Source organism: Ahaetulla prasina, chromosome 3 (assembly GCF_028640845.1).
Source record: "Ahaetulla prasina isolate Xishuangbanna chromosome 3, ASM2864084v1, whole genome shotgun sequence".
Classification (NCBI taxonomy): Eukaryota; Metazoa; Chordata; class Lepidosauria; order Squamata; family Colubridae; genus Ahaetulla; species Ahaetulla prasina.
Genome location: NC_080541.1, coordinates 161,409,730 through 161,428,785, shown reverse-complemented (window position 1 = coordinate 161,428,785; position 19,056 = coordinate 161,409,730). Strand labels below are relative to the sequence as shown.

Genomic DNA, 19,056 nt, shown 5'->3' with positions numbered 1-19,056 from the left:
GGCACCTGGCTCAAGTCTGCCGAGCACCCCAACCTTCCGCGAAAATTCAAATCGGCCAATCAGAGCGGCTCTGAGTCAGAGATGCAAACCCCACATTCCCGCCGAATTTCAAACCAGCCAATCAGAGCGCGAAATCGGCAAGGCGACCGCGATTGGCCAGGAAAGAAAGAGCGCAAGTCAAACCGAATGACTGTTACCATAGACCACGCAGCTACCGCATCGAAGAAAAGATCTTCACTAACCCAACAATTGAAGGCGTACCGTGCCGACTGGAAGTAGACACAGGATCAGCTATCACAATCATGTCCTGGGACACTTTTGTGAAAGCCTTGCCGCACATCGCAAAGCGCAAGCTACAGAAACAACGGCTCCGGGTGCAGGATTACCAGGGCAACCGCATCCCTGTTCGAGGGACAACGACCGTCGAGGTCAAGTACGGAACATACGAAAAGACCCTGCCCATCACGTTAGTCGAGGGAACCTTGCCAAGCTTGCTGGGGCTAGACTGGTTCCGGGCGTTGGGAATGGGGGTGACTGGCGTCCACCGGAGCGGATGCAACCTGCAAAACGCCCTAATGGAGGAATTCGCAGACGTATTCGAGGACCGTTTAGGCAAGTATAAGGGGACCCCTATATCCTTCAGTTTAGACCCCCAAATAGCTCCCATTAGGCTAAAGGCAAGGAGGGTTCCTTTTGCACTCAAACCTAAAATCGACAAAGAGCTAGATAAATTAGTCAGCCAGGGGATACTAGTGCCAGTTGACCATGCCAAATGGGAGACGCCAATCGTCACCCCTATGAAACCAGACGGGTCCATAAGAATTTGTGCCGATTACAAGGCTACCTTGAACAAAGCATTGCAAAAGCGCCTACCCAGTTCCAGTAGTGCAACACTTATTGCACTCACTAGGCACGGACAAGTTTTCGCCAAATTAGACTTGGCACAAGCTTACCAACAGCTACCCGTAGATGCTAGCACAGCTGAAGCCCAGACCATTATAACGCACCGGGTGCCTTTAAGTGCACCCGTTACAGTTTGGGGTGAGTGTGGCCCCGGGCTATTCAAAATTTGATGGGCGACTCCTACAAGGGTTACCGGAGTCGTGCCCTATTCGATGATGTGTTGGTATCAGGGAAGATTTAAGAGAACTGGGAAGCGATTAAGGAAAGTTTTGGCCATTTTAGGACGGCAGGATTAAAAGTTAAAGCAAGCAAGTGTCAGATAGGGGTCGAATCTGTTGAATTTCTGGGTTATAGAATAGACAAAAAGGATTCACCCACTGAGAGCAAAGTCAAGGCGATAAAGAGAGCCCCAGCACCCAAAAACAAGACAGAACTCCAGGCTTTCCTGGGTCTGGTAAACTTTACGCCGTGTTTTTAAAAGACAAGGCAACCGTTGCTGAACCGTTGCATAAATTGCTTGGAAAAACACAGTTTGGTCGTGGGGAAGTCAGAGAATAGGGCATTTGAGGCAGTAAAAGTTTGCTATCAAGCGATAGCCTGTTAATACAATACAATAACAGGCTGCCGTTAGTATTGGTTTGTGATCGTCCCCTATGGAGTAGGAGCTGTACTTAGCCACAGACTCCCAAACGGCACAGAAGTCCCTATAGCGTTCTACTCACGAGCGATGTCCCGGCTGAGAGAAATTACAGCCAGCTAGATAGGGAGGCTCTAATAGTGTCAGGGTGAAAAATTCCACGAATCGTTTTGGGAGAGACTTTGACATTATCACTGACCACAGACCACTATTGGGCTTACTGGCTGGCGACCGCCCAACGCCAGTGGCACTATCACCCGGCTGACCAGATGGACTATCTTTTGGCCGCCTACTCTTACAAACTACAGCATCGACCGGAAAAGAGCTGGGGCATGCGGACGCACTGAGCAGATGCCCATTGCCGGAAATCGAGGACCCTACTCCGGGCACCCCGTTCTACTAATTGACTCTTGGGACTCTGGGCCAGTCACATCGCAGGAAGTGGCTCGGCCTCCTACCGGGACGTTGTCTTAAGAACTGTAATCGGTTGGGTTCAAGGGATGGCCGCTGCGCCGGGCGACCGTTTAGAGAATTTGTAAAGAAAAGAGGGAATTGTCTGTGCAAGGGGTGCCTGCTCTGGGGGATAGGGTGGTAGTTCCAGAGAAGCTGAGGAAAAAGTCCTGGAACTACTGCATGAGGTCACCCAGGAATTGTAAGGATGAAGGGCTAGCCAGGAGCTATGTCTGGTGGCCCCTAATGGACAGGAAATCGGTGACAGGGTTGGCGATGCCAGGTATGTCAGGAATCAGACCACTACCACCCACGGCCCCAGTGTTGGAGTGGGAGAAACCCCAAGGCCCTTGGTCCCGCATTCACATTGATTTTGCCGCCCTTCCACGGCCAAACATTTCTAATTGTGGTGGATGCATTCTCCAAATGGCTGGAGATCATCCTAATGAAATCCACAACCGCGGAGCCGTCATTTCAGCACTAAAACACCTATTCGCCACGCACGGGCTACGGACACCCTCGTGTCCGATAACGGCCCACAGTTCACTGCAGCATTATTTGAAGGGTACCTGGCTGAAGAGGGCATCCGACATGCCCTCTCAGCGCCGTTCCACCCTGCGTCGAACGGCCTTGCTGAACGTTTTGTTCGGAGTGCGAAAGAAGCGCTATCACGAAGCAGCCCCGGAGACTGGCAGGCACAAATCGACGCATTCCTAACCGTCCAACACAGGACCCCCTGTGTGGCCACCGGCCGCAGCCCAGCCGAGCTATTAATGGGGCGGAAGCTAAGGTGCCCGCTAGACCGGCTACACCCGAACTACGTGCAGGACGGGTTCAAAACAAAACCAGATAGACTCCGGGAATTAAACATAGGAGACTCAGTGTGGGCCCATAATTATAGCGACGGCCCAAACTGGAAGAGGGGGATAGTCATAGACAAAACGGGCCCCAAATCGTATCTAGTGGAAATAGACGATGGCAGAGTTTGGAGGCGCCACATAGATCAGCTAAGAAACAGATTGAGCGATAAGGCAGAATTAGGCGAGACGAGCCCTGACTATGATTTAATTAACCCCACAGCTGACTGGAACCGAGAACAAACAGAAAGCATAGAACCAAACAGAGACTTATCTGAGCCAGGCGAGGTCCAGCGACACCCTCAGGCCCCTCGAGAGGACAGCAGGTCCGAGCCGGCGAATAATCCAGGGCCGGATGGCCGGGAGGAGGAGCTCAGAGGAACGAAAAGTCCCTCCGGCAAGCTCGACTCAACTCCAGAAAGTGAACTGCGCAGGTCCGGGAGAGTCAGGAGACGCCCCACGTACCTGCAGGACTACGTAGAGAAGTAATATGCAAATATTGGCAAAGTGCCTTCTGGGAGGGAAGGAGTGTAATGTATTACTGTAAGTTTTGGCGGGAGTTTTAGGCGGGAAATATCTCGTTCCTGATTGGTTGCAGCCTCAGGCTGAAGTGTATATAAGGAGAGGTTTTTCTCCAGAGCTTTGCTGGGTCACACTATATTAAAGAGCTGTTGTCACTAACCTGGTCTCCTGCCTCGTCAATACCCGAACTTAACAACTATGGTATTTGTTCCTAAGAATCTTATTAATCTTTGGTCAATGCATTTAATCTACTAAAAATAATTTCTTGTTTACATTGCTCCATTTCCCATAATAAAAATGCTTTTTGCTGTATGTTATTAGAATAAAAATTGGATAAAAATCCTGTTTGGTTTCTGAAAGTGCTATAATAGAGCATCTGGTAAATATATAGTGTTGTGCTAAGATTATACAACATCTGCTATTGTTTCTTTTTCTTTTGTTCTTGCTTTTGTTTTTCAAATGAAACAAAATTTTCCCAATACAAACAATATAAAGAATTACCATAAAACATTTAAAAATTAGTTTTAGAATTGGAACTGGTTTCAAAGCACTGCAGAAATTTGGGATCCTTCATATCCTTAATTTTTCTCCCAAAAGTTTTCCTTTTTTCCTTCTTGGGGCTTTGTCCTTTTTGGAAACAACAAGCTATGGAAGCTGATGTGGAAATACAAAAAGAGAAATGGAGTTGAATTTTTCTCTTTAAAGCCAAGTCCTTTCTCCAGATTCCAAGCTAAAATATGAAAATGTTAAACCAATTTGTTAAAAATTGCCTCTGTAATATTTATTTAGTATATTTAATTTCAAGTTTTTTCTTAAATTGTATTGAAATGGCTTTGTTTGACCTCATTAATTTAACAGAGTCACAGGAGATGTGCAACTCTGAGACTTCTTACTGGTTTCTTGGCACCTTAAAACTACTTGACAAAATTAGGGCCTGAAAGCATGTGAATGCCTGCACGCATGTGTGTCCATGCACACACATATACACACAGACATAGAGAAACTTTTTTTGCTTTCCATTTGCAATGGTATATAGTGAAACAGAACAATATAGGTTCATGACTAGAACTTAAAGGTAATAATAGTGTGGAATGTTTACTCTGATAGACTTATCATGTGCTCCAGCTTGGTTCCCCTTTGAAAATATTTCAGTTGCTTGTACAAAATGCAGTCAGGATTTGGTGACATAGATCAATATTTCTCAATCTTAGCAACTGTTAAGATGTGTGGACTTTAACTTCCAGAATTCCTCAGACAGCATGCTTAAAGTTATGAAGGTTCAGAAATACTGACATAGATAAAATTTTTAGGCGAACTCATCTTTTGGTAATTTTCTGGGCATATGGTTATCTTTCATAACTATGAAAGTGCCTTTTCTACTTCCTTTTTCTGAGATGTTTTTGTTCCTACTTCCCTATCTAGAATTCCCTGTCCTTTTTTTGGTGGTTTCTACCTAACTAGATCTGGATTATTTTGAAATCAATCAAGGTTGGTTAGCTGCTGCCAATATTTGGGTTTATATTACATAATGGCAATAGCACTTAGACTTGTATACCGCTTCACAGTGCTTACACCCTCTTAAAGCAGTTTACAGAGTCAGCATATTGCCCCCAATAATCTGAGTCCTTATTTTATTGACTTCGGAAGGATGGAAGATGAGTCAATCTTGAGCCGGTGAGAATCGAACTGCTGGCTGTTGGTAGAATTAGCCTGCAATACTGCATTCTAACCATTGAATGCAATTCTGTTTGATCACTTGATCACTCATAAATATCTAAATTCCCTAGATTGGAATTACCTGAAGAAATACATTTCCTTACATTATTCTGCCATAGTTAGACATTTGCCAGGAAAACCTTTTGGACCACACCCTGAATAAAAGATGGAGTTTCGATACTGAATTCAGTGGAATTGTCAGATGTTGAATATGTTCTCCTGAGAGAAAATGGATGTTTGTTAATTTCCTGTGCCAATGGTAGTAAATTTTATTCAGCAGGTTTTGATTGGTAGTTGGACTGATGTTTTAGAAATGGATAATTGAAAGGAAACTTTCTAATATATGAACACTTTGTATATTAGTTTGCATATGCAGTGACTACTTTGGCATCATTATATTTTGAAGAATATATGTGTGTGTTTGTGTGTAGGTACATATGCACATATATACCACACACACAAAATGATAAATAATTATTTCTTTATATCCAGTATGAACTGAAATTTCTACAAAAATTATTTTTATGACTGTTGCATATGCCATTTTCTTTTGTCCAATAAGGTCTTCAGATTAAAATGCTCTTCCTGTGAATTTTCTTTTTCCACTTATTAAGAGTTGCAGAATTTTTTTGACAAATTGATATATCAGTACTTCCAATTGGAAAGATGAAATAAATAAATCTTTGTTTCTGGCTGTGCTGCTAAGAACTTTATTTTTTCCTATTTTGAGAGACTTTATTTTAGGTAAAACCTCCTCATTATTTTTTATAGGTAGATAGGAAATAGTCCACTTATTGGCTCCACTGAAAGATATCACACAGCAATTTTATGATTAACTTTATTTATTCAATCAATCAATCAATCAATCATAAACGCACCTTAACAAGTTGCATGCAAACTAAAGTTTCTTAAGTGTGACGAAGTCTTACTGTAATTAATGTGAAACAATGTCTGTGAGGCAATGAGATCTGTATTTCTCTGTATTTTTTTAAAAACCATTTAACTCATAACACAAGATTATGGGAGTAGAGGACTTTATAATCTAAAATCATATTTTGAATGTGGTAGGTGCATTTGCAAAGTAGCTGTCATAATTGGTATTCCCAGTCACATAATACAAGTTTTCAGAAGGCAAATTAGACTTACAGTGCTCTTTACAACCTTTTTGTGGAGACCAAAGACATTCAATGAAATACATTTATTTTAATTTATTACCTGCATTTTATTTTTATTTTTTTTATTATTTATTGAATTTCTAGACCGCCCTTCTCCCGAAGGACTCAGGGCGGTGTACAGCCAGGCTAAAAGCATACACAATATACAATATTAAAAAACTAGTTTAAGAAACTTATTACACAATTGGCCGAGAAATTAAAATAATTAAAATCTAAAACCCCAATTTAAAATATAAATAGAATTTAAAATTTAAACAGTTTAAAAAATTTAAGCTAGCCCCGCGCGAATAAACAAATATGTTTTCAATTCGCGGCGAAAGGTCCGAAGGTCAGGTATTTGGCGTAAACCAGGGGGAAGTTCATTCCAAAGAGTAGGAGCCCCCACAGAGAAGGATCTTCCCCTGGGGGCCGCCAGCCGACATTGTTTGGCGGACGGCACCCTGAGAAGTCCCTCTCTGTGAGAGCGTACGGGACAGAGGGAGGCATGAGGTCCCGTAAGTACCCAGGTCCCAAGCCATGGAGCGCTTTAAAGGTGGTAACCAGAACCTTGAAATGCACCCGAAAGGCAACAGGTAGCCAGTGCAGTCTGCGCAGGATATTTTCTTCTTATTTGATGATAAAGGCTGGCCTTTTGTTTTATGGCACACTAACAACATATTATATTATTAGATCTGTTTCAGAATCTCCGGTTGGGAGGATCTTTGAACACTTGAAATGCCTGTTTATAGGAGAGTTTATAAGCAATAAGTTGTTTATCTCTAGTTCATAAGTTGTTAGGAAATAAAAACATTAAAATAGATGGGCTACTGGCCTTTCTTTTCCTCCACAGATTGTGGAAGATTTGAGATATATCCATTAAGCTAGAATTAAAGTTAGAAAGGAAATGGTCGTGGTGTATCTGCATAGGGAGTTGATGGAAGCAGCCCATCTGAGCACTGAGGAATTGAATAGGAATATCTGGCCTGTGATTCAGAAATTAGAACATATATAGTATCTACATTTGAGGTTGTTCTTGCTTGATGCCACAGACAGGATACAAACCAGTTTGCGGGCTACCAGTTGCATGTTTCATGTTCTATCATACTTCAGTCAGTTATTTTTAAGACTGCGGAGTTAAGAATACATTTTGTGATAATGAGAATGTCTTGAAAAACTGAAACCTGCACTTGGAAACATTAAAAAAAACCCTTATCAAATCTGGGCAAAGCCTTCCTTCCTTCCTTCCTTCCTTCCTTCCTTCCTTCCTTCCTTCCTTCCTTCCTTCCTTCCTTCCTTCCTTCCTTTCTTTCTTTCTTTCTTTCTTTCTTTCTTTCTTTCTTTCTTCATTGAAACTGGGATACATTACTAGTCCAAAATAGATAAAGGTTTGAAAACTTTTGTTTCTAAAATCAGCTCCCAAGGAGGCAGATGAAATCATATTTATATCTACATATTTTAAAATATAGTATTAGAAGGAAGGCATGAATGAATGAAACTTTATACCATATATAAACTAGGAGCATTAAAAAAAACCTGATACAGATAAAAAATTCCTGTAAGGAGTGTTTATTGCTTTTCTTTGTTTCATGCCATCTTTAGATGTTTGATGGTGGCTGTGGCTAAAAGTGCTTCTGACAAGCGTCAGCTCTTTAATCATCTGCAGTCTTTTAATGAAAAAGGCATATCAGCCTCAGTTATCCATATAGTCATTCTAGTTTGTAATATGTTGTTAACATTTGTGTATTTTCAGTTTCCTCTACATATCCTATAAAGAACTACCGGTACTCACAGTTAATCTATAAAATGATGAAATCCCCATCCCCATCCCCACATTAAATAATTATTTCTGGATGGGGATTTTACATTCCCTGTAATTTTTACAAGATTAGAAAATGAGGCTGAAGGTAAAAGTGGACAGGAAATACAAGCAATTGCAAAGTTCACTGCTGAAAAGCATTAGTACCTTTGAAGATAAGCCATTAGGGGGAGATTGTTTTCATGTTGAAATTGTAATATATCTGACGAAAGCTATCTTTTATTTCCTTTCCTTTTCTTTGATCTCTTTCCCTGCCTACATTTACATCTAGTTTTGTTTCCCTCTTTCTTTTTACTTCCCAGAGCTACTACCACTGACCTCATCTTCATCCTGTGATTATTTTATCTTCTTTTCTTCTGGCATTACTTATAAAAGCTAATGCAGAATAGTGGGCTCCTATGTTGGCCTTCTGTTCACATACATTGATTGCTCTGTCCAGTTACTCGGAGAGTATTATTATTTTATTACAGTCCCAATCTTTAAAAAATTTTTTAAAAAATCCTATCAATTTCTCTCTAAAAAGTCTCTTAAGTGTTCTTAATAAATAATATAGCAAACATATGTGGGGACCACATTGCTTGGCTAGAAGAAAAGCAGGTCTTGGCTGGTAAAGATTCAGGATACAATAGTTCTAAACAATCAATTATCCTAAACCATGTAACGAAAAATTTAGATCTCTAAAAAATTATAATAGAAATCATCAAACGTGTATGGATTCCAATTTTACTAGATTAATTATTACGTTCTGTAAAAGTATATATAAACAAATCAAATGTACATAGAATAGAAGCATTTCAGCCCAAATTCCCAATTATAAAAAGGTTTAAACAGGCCTCTTTTAATTTACTATCCCTATCAAGTCCCTAACAAGTACGGTATCTAACTTCCGACAAAACGTTCATTTCATCCCCCAGAGCTAGCAAACCATTATCTGTTTTTCTTTATGCAGATAATATGATCATCGTCTTCCTGATACGTGTTGGATTCAAAATTCATTTTTACAACTACTTCTCGACTTACAACCATTTGTTAGTGACCGCTCAAAGTTACAATGGCAATGGAAAAAGTGACTTACGAATGTTTTTCACATTTATGACTGTTGCAGCATTCCCATGGCCATGTGATCAAAGTCAGATGCCTGCAACTGATTCATATTTATGAAGTGGTCATGTGATCACCTTTTGCGACTATTGACAAGCGAAGTCAAGGGGGAAGCAGATTCATTTAACACCATTTTACTAATTGATTCACTTATAGTTGTGACAATAAAGGTCATAAAAATAGGACAAAACTCACAACAACTGTCTCAATAAGACAAATTTTGGGCTCAATTGTTGTTGCACTTTGAGTACTATACTCTAAGGAAGAAAAAAATAGAAAATAATTGTAGTAAAACAAAAGTAGTCACATTCACAAAATACATACATACAATTCTCCTGTGCGCTACTTAGAGAATCCAAGCAATGGGTATTAACTTCATCTGATTGGCCAGAGACTGAGTTGGAATTTGTTTAGCCATGTCTCCTCCTTCCAGTTGAGCTCCAGTTTGTTAATTCAGTCGGCCTAGAAAGACTACAACATTGTTAGCTCCATTGCTTGGACTTAATTAACACCGTATTTGAGTAGAACTACAAATTAATTTAAACAATTTTCCTTGTTGTTCCGAAAGCGGCTCCTTGCCTCACACCTGGCTGGGTGCTGATCGGCTGAGCTGCGGAGCAGAGCGGCAGCGATTCTTTAGTTCTGGCAGGCCTGCATGGAGTTGCTGGCTGATTTCAACAGGCCAGCGGTCATCTAACCATGAGTTTGCAGCTGGAACAGCACCGGGGAAGCATGGTGTCAGTTTTGAGCACTCTGGGCAGTGGGGATCAATTCCATGGTGTCAGAATCTCATTTTAATCCCATGCATGCTGCAGAATCATAGGCACCTTTGGAACTGTGGTGCTGGCTTCGTACCAATTTACTTCGGCCCCCCCCCCCCCCCCGAGTGATTTTTTACACTTATAAGCCATGGTGTCAGCTTGGTGCAAGTGGAAGCCCTAAGCTCTTAAACATTTCAGAAGATAGCCACCTCTGTCAGGCATATTGGGGAGAACAGAGCAGCTCTTTTGAAGGCTGGTGTTGTGGCTCCAGCCCCACCCCCGGGCTTGGCCCCCTGCCAGAGAGTGATCTCAGAGAGTGAGGGGAAGGGCCGTCAGGGCTCCCCTCTGCAGGGCCGGCCTCTCTGGCTCAGCTCCAGGAGCCAGAGGCAGGCCAGGTGGAGGAGGTGACCAGGCCTCTGTCTCCTATATCTCCCCCCCACCCAGGCAATGCTTCCAGACCCAGTTGTGGACAATCAGTCCTGATTAGATCCCAGGCTTCGTAGACAAGAGAGGCGGGAACAACAAAAAAGAGGGTGGGGCAGGCCTAGAGGGTGCTGAGTCACGGAGCCACACCCCACAGGGTATAAAAACAGGAGGGGCTGTTCTACTACTTCATGATGGACAAAACGAACTGACTGGAGAAAACTTGAGCTGAACTTTTTGACTGAGCATTTGGCCTGAATTGCTGTTTGTTCCTGACTTCCTGGTTGCTCCAGTAACGAACTTCTGTGACGCCAGCATCTGGGAAGATAAAGAAAACTTTGGCAGACTATCGCTGGTTTGCTACCAGAGCTGATAGCTGCTGTGGACTACATTGCTGGCTAATTGAGTCAGTTTCCGTGTTTTCTGGACTGAGGTGGGGGGGACAGAACAGCTGGCCTACAATACTGGCCTCAAATCCTTTTTGGATTTCAAAATGGCGGATCATAACCAGTCTCCCTCTCGCACCTCTAGTTCCTCCTCCCTCAGACATCAGACATCGGAGGTTCCAGCCCCTAAAAGAGGGAAGTCAAGATCCAAAGGACCTTCCACTAGGTCCCAGTTCTCTGCATCAGATTAGTGTGCATTCGAAAAGCAATTTGACAAGGCCCCAAAAAGGGCAGAGGCTGGCAGGATTTCTGCCATTCCTGAATGCAGCAGGGAGACGAGCACTGCCTAGGAGGAGGAAAGCTTAACTCAGGATCCCCAGCCAGAACAGCTAGGCTGGTCTCCTGAAGATTCACATGGTAGACAGGAATTTCAGGCACCAGACATGGATCCTCCTTTGGAGGCAACCAACCCAGAACCAGGACCCTTCCATCACCATGGGTATTCCCATGCCTCTGCTACTTTTACTCTTACCGTGGCGGGGCTCCACCCAGAGGAGGAGCACCAATCTGCATTGTTACAGGAACTATGTGACATAATTGCAATTACTGTTTCAAGGCCATTGATGCTGGCCTAAGTCAGAGGCATTTTGGTCCCTGTACCAGTCACTGAGCCGGGTCTACGGGCCCTTCACCCAATAGGGCATATTGACAGAGAGTATATACAGGAGCCTCATTCTCCTTCATCTTTACGGCATAGTGGCATGTCGCTTATGGGCAAGGAAGAGATGCCAGATTATAGTCTTTCCGAGGATGAGAGTCCTCCCGGACAGACCTGTTGCCACAGGGCTGTTTCATCATGACCTATTTAAAAACTTATTGTACAAGGCAAAAACAACAGCCAATACGGGGGCACGTATTGGGCACTCTGAGGGATTTGTGGACCCTCCAGATCCCACTGCTCTTCTCTTCACCGAACCTGTCACAGAGCAGGAGGCTATTCCATCACCTGAGCTTTTTGTCGACGTTACACAACAACAATGGAATCAGCCCGGGTCCATTTTTACCCCCAGTGGTATGGATAAGAAAGTGTACATGGTGGAGCAAGAGCTGGAGGAGCTCCTAAAACTTCCAAATATTGATGTTCCAATGGCCAACTTGGCCTCATCTAACATCCTCCTTTCTGATTTGGCTGAAGATTTGAGAACTAAGGACAGGAGGGCGGAGCTCTCTGCTCATAAGACCCATCAAGCAGCTGCCTGGGCTATTCAATCTGCCACGGCAGTGTCTTTCTTCACTAGAACCTCCCTAATTTGGCTTCGCCAAATACAGCCCTGTGCATCACCGGATGATTCCCATATGAATCAGGACATAAACAAGCTCATTGCTGCAGCTGAATATTCCACAGATGCAACCCTCAATGCGGCAAAGTTTGCCTCTCGGGCCCTAGCATCCAGTGTCACCTCCAGACGCCTCTTATGGCTGAGGCACTGGCAAGCTGACATGAAAACAAAATAGCGACTGACAGCAGCCCCATTTAAGGGAGATTCCCTCTTTGGGGAGGCCCTGGACCCTATTTTAGCGGAGGGTAAGGACAAGAGGAAATCCTTGCCCACGTTTATAGAAACACAAACAGAAGGTCCTCCTTTCTGTACCGCAGACAGACTTTTTGGCACATAATACTGAGTTTCAGGCCCCAGAGTACCAAAGCTGCTTCCCACAAGCCTAATGTCAGACAGGTCTAATGTCAGACAACCCTTTCGGGACCCTACCAGACAACCACAGGCCAGTAATCCCTTTCGAGGAGCCGGCTACTGACCCTACCGTTGGACCAAGTGACTGCTCTGACAGGAATTCCATCGGTGGTAGTCTGGGCAGGTTTGCCAGCCAATGGAAAAGCACGACCTCCAATGCCTGAGTCTTACAAACAGTTTCACTAAGACTCACCCTAGAGTTCTATTTTGAGCCTCCACGGAGGTTCGTCCAATGCTCAGTATCAAAGAATTTCACCAAGAGGTCTCTGATGGAAGCCGAAATCCATCATCTGCTGGCCACTCAGGCCATAGAACCAGTACCTCTGCAACATCAGGGTTTTGGCTTCTATTCAATCCTTTTTTTGATGCAAAAGAAATTGGGTGGAAGCAGAATCATCCTAGACCTGAAGAACCTGAATTTGCATATACAGTACAGGTGCTTCAAAATGCAATCCCTGCATATTATTCTGGGTTGCATCAGACAGGGAGATCTCTTAACATCAATAGATCTACGGGAAGCTTATCTTCATGTACCATAGACCATCTCACAGGAGATTTCTCAGATTTTGCTACGCGGAGGCCCACTTCCAATACAGGGCTCTGCCCTTTGGGCTCTCCTCCGCCCCCAGAATATTCATGAAACTGCTGGATGTGGTGGCTGCCCATCTGCAGGTGAGACTCATCCTTATACAATGCTACCTCGGCGATATATTAGTTCTGTCGTCCTCCCATCAGCTGGCAAAGATGGATCTACAGATTATGGTCCAAACCCTCCAAGACCACGGGTTTTCCTTGAATTTAGAGAAGATTCAGATGATTCCCTCCACCAACCTGATCTATCCAGGAGCAAGAATCAACACTCAGACCTGTCAGGTCTTCCTCTCCTGAGAACGCCTCTCCAGCATTCGTACCACTGTGGCTCAGGTCAAGGTACACTGAAAGGTACCATTGATGCTTCTTTCCCAATTGCTAGGCAAAATGATATCCTGCCTGGCGACTGTGCCTTGGGCTAGATTGCATTCCCGGCCTCTTACCAAGCCAAAAAGCTGGTCTCAGCAATGCCAATGCATGGATTTGGGTTCCCCTAAAGGTACTCAGATCCTTAGGGTGGTGGACGTTGGCAGCCATGGAGAAGTGATGTTCCTTCAAAGAACACCCCTGACTAGTTCTGACCATGGATGCCAGCTTCTTTGGCTGAGGTACTCATCTACAATCTTGAGTGACCCAGGGTCGATGGTCGTCAACCGACTTCCTCAATGACGTCAATTGGCTGAAACTGAGAGCTGCACACCTGGCGCTCCGCCATTTCCAAACACAACTGTCGGGTCACCACATACTGTTGTTGATGGACAACATCACCTCCAAGGTGCACGTGAACCATTGGGGACACACACTGCAGGGCACTGATGCTCAAAGCAAGGGTGATAGGTCTGTGGGCGGAGAAGCATCTACTCACCTTGCACACAGAACACATAACTAGGGTTTCCAACACTCAGGCGGACTGGTTGAGCAGAACAACCATTGATAAGGCAGAATGGCAACTTCACCCAGATCTGTTCCTTCAACTGACAGCCAAGTTTGGTTAACCCCAGGTAGACGTTTTTGCCAGCCCAGAGAATGCACAATTACCTCGGTTTTGCACCAGATTCCAGATGGCAGGGGCCGAAGGGACCAACACCCTCTGCTACCTGTGGCCTCAGGGTCTATTATATGCCTTCCCTCTAATACTGAGGGTCATCAGGAAGATCCTGGAGGAGAATGTGGAGGTCCTCCTCGTAGCTCCTCACTGGCCCAGATGGACCTGATTTGCAGACCTCATAATTCTCTCAATTTTGCGTCCCTGGAGGATCCCTCCAGACAGGATCTCACTCAGACAGGGAGTCATTATCCATCCAGAGCCTCAAAGGCTCCAACTGGCCACCTGGCACTTGAGAGGAAGATCCTGAAGCAGGACCATTTTCTAGAAAAGTAATTTCTACCATCTTAGCTTCTAGACGTCTGTCTACAACCCGAATTTACAATGCCATGTGGACTTCATTTTGTCGCTGGTGCATCAGGAACAGGATAGCTCCAACATCGGCATCCATCCCTCAGGTTCTGGACTTCCTTCAGAAGGGTCTAGATATCGGATTAGCCACAAACACCCTCCGCAGAGAGATAGCTGCCTTAGCAACTATCTTGACCTGTGAGGGAGCTGCAATCCTCTCTCAACATCCAAGGGTTCGTAGCTTCCTGAAAGGGGCATCCAATTTACGACCCCTCCTGGGATCTGTCACTAGTGTTACAGGCACTCACTTCCTTTCCATTTGAACCTTTAAGTTGTGCCAGTCTCAAGCTTATGACCTTCAAGGTCACCTTTCTTATAGTCATAGCATCCGCTCGGAGAATATCCGAGCTGGCGTCTCTCTCCGTCAGAAAGGACTTATGTATCTTTTATCCAGACAGAGTTATTCTCCGCCTGGATCCAACGTTCATGCCAAAAATTAATACCTGGTTTCACATTAATACCTGGTTTCACAGGGTCCTGACTTTTTGTCCAAACGCTAGGCATCCCAGGGAACATCGCTGGCACTCCTTGGATGTCCATAGAGACCTGCAAAAATTCATTGCTAGGACAGCACCGTTCAGAAAGACAGAATTGTTTTTAGTCTCATTTCAACCCAGGTCAATGGGTACGAAGGTGACTCCATCCACTATTGGTCACTGGCTCAAGGCTTGTATCTCCCTGGCCTACGATATTCGGGCCCAGCCACACCCTGGTTGCATTATGGCCCACTCCACAAGAAGTGTGGCCATGACAGTGGCTTGGGCTATTCAAGCTTCCATACTAAAAATTTGCAGGGCAGCCATCTGGACTTCACCCTCACCCTTCATTAGGAGCTACTAGCTGGACAAGTTTGCTTCAGCCAAGGTGGTTTTTGGGAGACAGGTCCTGCAGCAGATTCTTCCAGTTGAAGGGACCCTGGATGCCTCTGCTTCCCGCCCTAGGGATACTTAGCTTGGGAATATCCCATTGCTTGGACTCTCTAAGCAGCACACAGGAGAAGGAATGTTGGATTTACCTGAACATTCATTCTATGTGCGCTGCATGAAAGTACAATCCCTCCCTAATTCCGTTTGGGTCCAGGGTCCTGGAGTGATTGATTCATTACAGATTATATCTTCTCCAGATCCAGACCCTCGTTAAAAAACTGGAGCTCAACAGGAAGGAGGAGGCATGGCTAAACAAATTCCAATTCAGTCTCTGGCCAATCAGACGAAGTTAATACCCATTGCTTGGACTCTCATGCAGCGCACATCGAACAAACGTTCAGGTAAGTCCAACATTCCATCTGTCATAAATAGAAAATCAAATGCAATCAGTTTGAACAGCTATTTAGAGGTATTAAGAGACCTGAATGATAATTCCCAAATATTGAAAAGTGTAAAGTAATTTCTGTTTCATTCCTCTGCTAGAAAGAGCAAGAATAAACTATTTCATCTTGTGCACAAAAACCTAACCATTAAATTTGTCAAGCACTATGAAAATAATCACATTACTTTTGGAATCACAGTTTTCAGGGCCAAAGAGCTGAGTTCAGTGCACTTTGGCACACAAATTTGTGTCTATAAAGATGAAAACAAATTGAAGGTAATTCAGTACAAGTTCTTAAGAGGAATTCTTCACTCACTGCATTTCAGCTGAGGCCAGAGCTAGGTTGTATTACAGTGAAAGCCCACATGAGGATTTACTGATTGAAATACTAGTTAAAATTAATTTTGAGGAAGAACGGTATCTATCCCAATTACTATATGTTAAATCTAAGCTTGACTAATTAAAAAAAGCAAATAACTTCAGCCTGCTTGGAATCGCACTTCACTGGAGTCTGGGAGGCCCTTATAAGAAATCATGCTATGTGTTCTGGATCTAGGATTTACACTAGAAGCAGAATTTCCTATAACACCGACAGGATTTATCTACTCTTTTAAATATTTATATATTTTCTCTGTCCCTCACAGAAGAACATATACTCTTGTCAGTTTTTGGTCTTTCCATCAAGGTTGTAGATGGGAGGTAGAAATGGCACTTTGTATTAATGTCATTCCTCTTTATTAATTGCTTCAACTGTGCCGTGGAAGAAACATTTTTTTCTGTTAGCTGACAAATCCTTAGAAATCTTTTAAAAGGTAAAAAAGCACTCTTCCATCATGATCACTGTAATGAAACTCTGTAGAATTACTTTCCCTATAGATTGTTCTGGGTCAAAAGATAATTAGCTGTGTTTTTCTCGTATTATTTTAATTTATGACATGTAGGGTGTACTATATACATAGAATGTATGGTCACAAATAAACTTTGATACTTGATACTATTCCTATTTCCTCTGGAAGTTGCAGAGAAGTCTTTCATCCCCATACTTTTCTCACAAGAGACAGGATTGTGTATGAGATTATGAAGATAGGAATCAATTACTTTCACTGAAAATTTTACCCAATAGTAATTCATGCTTTTATTTTGCTTTGTTTTTGTCTTCATCCCCTTTTTTGGAGTGTAACTTTTAGCGGATATATAATGCCTGTGCAAATCTGTCATATTTTAGCAAATACGTTACATATATACAGGGATATTTTTTAGCTAGATTTAGCAACTCTAAATTAACAAGGGAGGAAACTTTCAACAGTGTATTTGTCTACACACAAACACACATGTGTGGCCATGAACGTGCATATAAATCTGTGCATGTACATCCAATCCGTTGTCTCTTCATTTTGGGGAATCATAATTTTTAGGGAAATTATTTCTGTCCTTTAATTATTGGTTAAAGTTTTTTAATATCTTGGGAGCAGGTAACCTCAAGAATTGTTCAAGTTTATAAATAATAATAAAGCTATCCAATTAAATATGAATATAAAATCAGTTATCCTTCTCTTAGTCTCACCCTTTATGATATAAAGCAGGGGTAGTCAACCTTTTTATACCTACCGCCCACTTTTGTATCTCTGTTAGTAGTACAATTTTGTAACCACCCACTGGTTCTGCAGTAATGCGCCGTGTATCGGCACCTGCGCATGCCTCTTGCACATCGTGGATTGGGGTTGGGGGGGGCGCCGGCTACCAACTCTGTTTGCCTTTTACAGCTGAGTGGTGTGGGGGGAGATGCGCGAGCTATTCTGGGACGAGGCTCTTTGTTTGCGCCAGTTAGTTTCACTTACATAACGTGAACTAAACTTACAAATAGTATATTTTCAGAAAATTAAATTGTCACTGGGAATTTTATGAAAACCTAATGAAAATGTTTTTAAATAACGCTATGAAATTTTTTTAAAAAGTCAATCAAATTAAAAAAAAGGAAAGTGCTTCAGTATCGGATAAAACCCCTACCGCCCACCATGAAAGCTGGAACGTCCACTAGTGGGCGGTAGGGACCAGGTTGACTACCACTGATATAAAGTATTGAAGTTGAAATTTCCTGTGAATATTTACTAGGCTGCTTCTATTTTTAGTTTTAAGATGCTTCTTAAGATATACTGATTTTTGTATTTTAATGTGTAGCTTTGGTCTGCTTTATTTGCTGTACTCATTTAATTGGACCTTTCCTTCAAGATCACTGTTGTATTTATTTTGCTGCATTATGTTGTTAGAAGTTGAGTTAATAAAAATATGCTTTTATCTTTGTTACGTTGCTTCTAAGGAGGAGACTATCAAGGATTCATCAGGTCAAGAGGATGAGACACAGTCATCAAATGGTGATCCAGTTTCATCTGTAGTACCAGAAATAATTCGCCCACGTCGTTGTAAATACTTTGATACAAGTATGTATTTTTAAAATCAGTTTTCAAGCATTTTAAAAATGCATGGAAGTTGTATAAATATTGGGGCGTTCTCATGTGCAGGAAATGGACATCAGGAGAGCTAGAACCATTGCAACAATGAAATCTTGAATTTTGAATCAGGTTGATGATTGCAGCACTTAGTTTTATATATAGAAATTTGCACAAATTTAATAAGACAAAGGCAGTGAGTTTTTTTCTCTATAGTTGAAATCTTCTGGAGGTATGGAAAGAGTCTCTTCTCAGTTCTCTAATACTTTAAAAGCATCTGCAAGGAGAAAATGTTTTCTTGTAGAAAGAGAATGTTTATGAACTTCAGAGCTCTTATCAACTCCTGGTTGGAGACAGTAAGAACTTTCTGTACAAATAAAAGATTGCTTTTCCTTTCTCATGGAGAAAGACAGATAGTAGTTGCTGCTTGTCTTTACAGTGAAGGTTTATCTTTACCGTGACATTTATCAAGGATAAATTGTGTGGGGAGTAGGAGAATGATCTTCTCTAAAGTATTGTCACTAGATATCATTGGATCTGCTGAGGAGCATGTTAGAAGGTATTTTCTCTGTAAAAATAATGCTGGTTGGTGTTGAAACTTCTGAATTCTGTATTTGAATCTCAAGATCTACTGCCCTACTTTCTAATACATTTCTGAGAAGAATATAACCTGCACAGTTATATGTAAAAACATAATCCAGGTAAATATAGCACTTATGCTGCTATTACTGCATTCAAGTTAGAAAATCCTCTTGTGTTCTGGAAGAGAGCATTTCT

At 42.6% G+C, this 19,056-nt stretch overlaps 1 protein-coding gene across 3 annotated transcripts in view; it reads left to right on the top strand.

The window, feature by feature from the left end:
* MIER1 (MIER1 transcriptional regulator) overlaps window positions 1–19,056 on the top strand; it is a 74,680-nt gene that overhangs the window by 41,132 nt on the left and 14,492 nt on the right. For all 3 annotated transcript variants that reach the window (XM_058178958.1, XM_058178956.1, XM_058178957.1), the window contains one exon: window positions 18,150–18,270. In XM_058178958.1, the coding sequence (XP_058034941.1) occupies window positions 18,150–18,270 (121 nt within the window). The remainder of the gene's footprint in view (window positions 1–18,149; window positions 18,271–19,056) is intronic.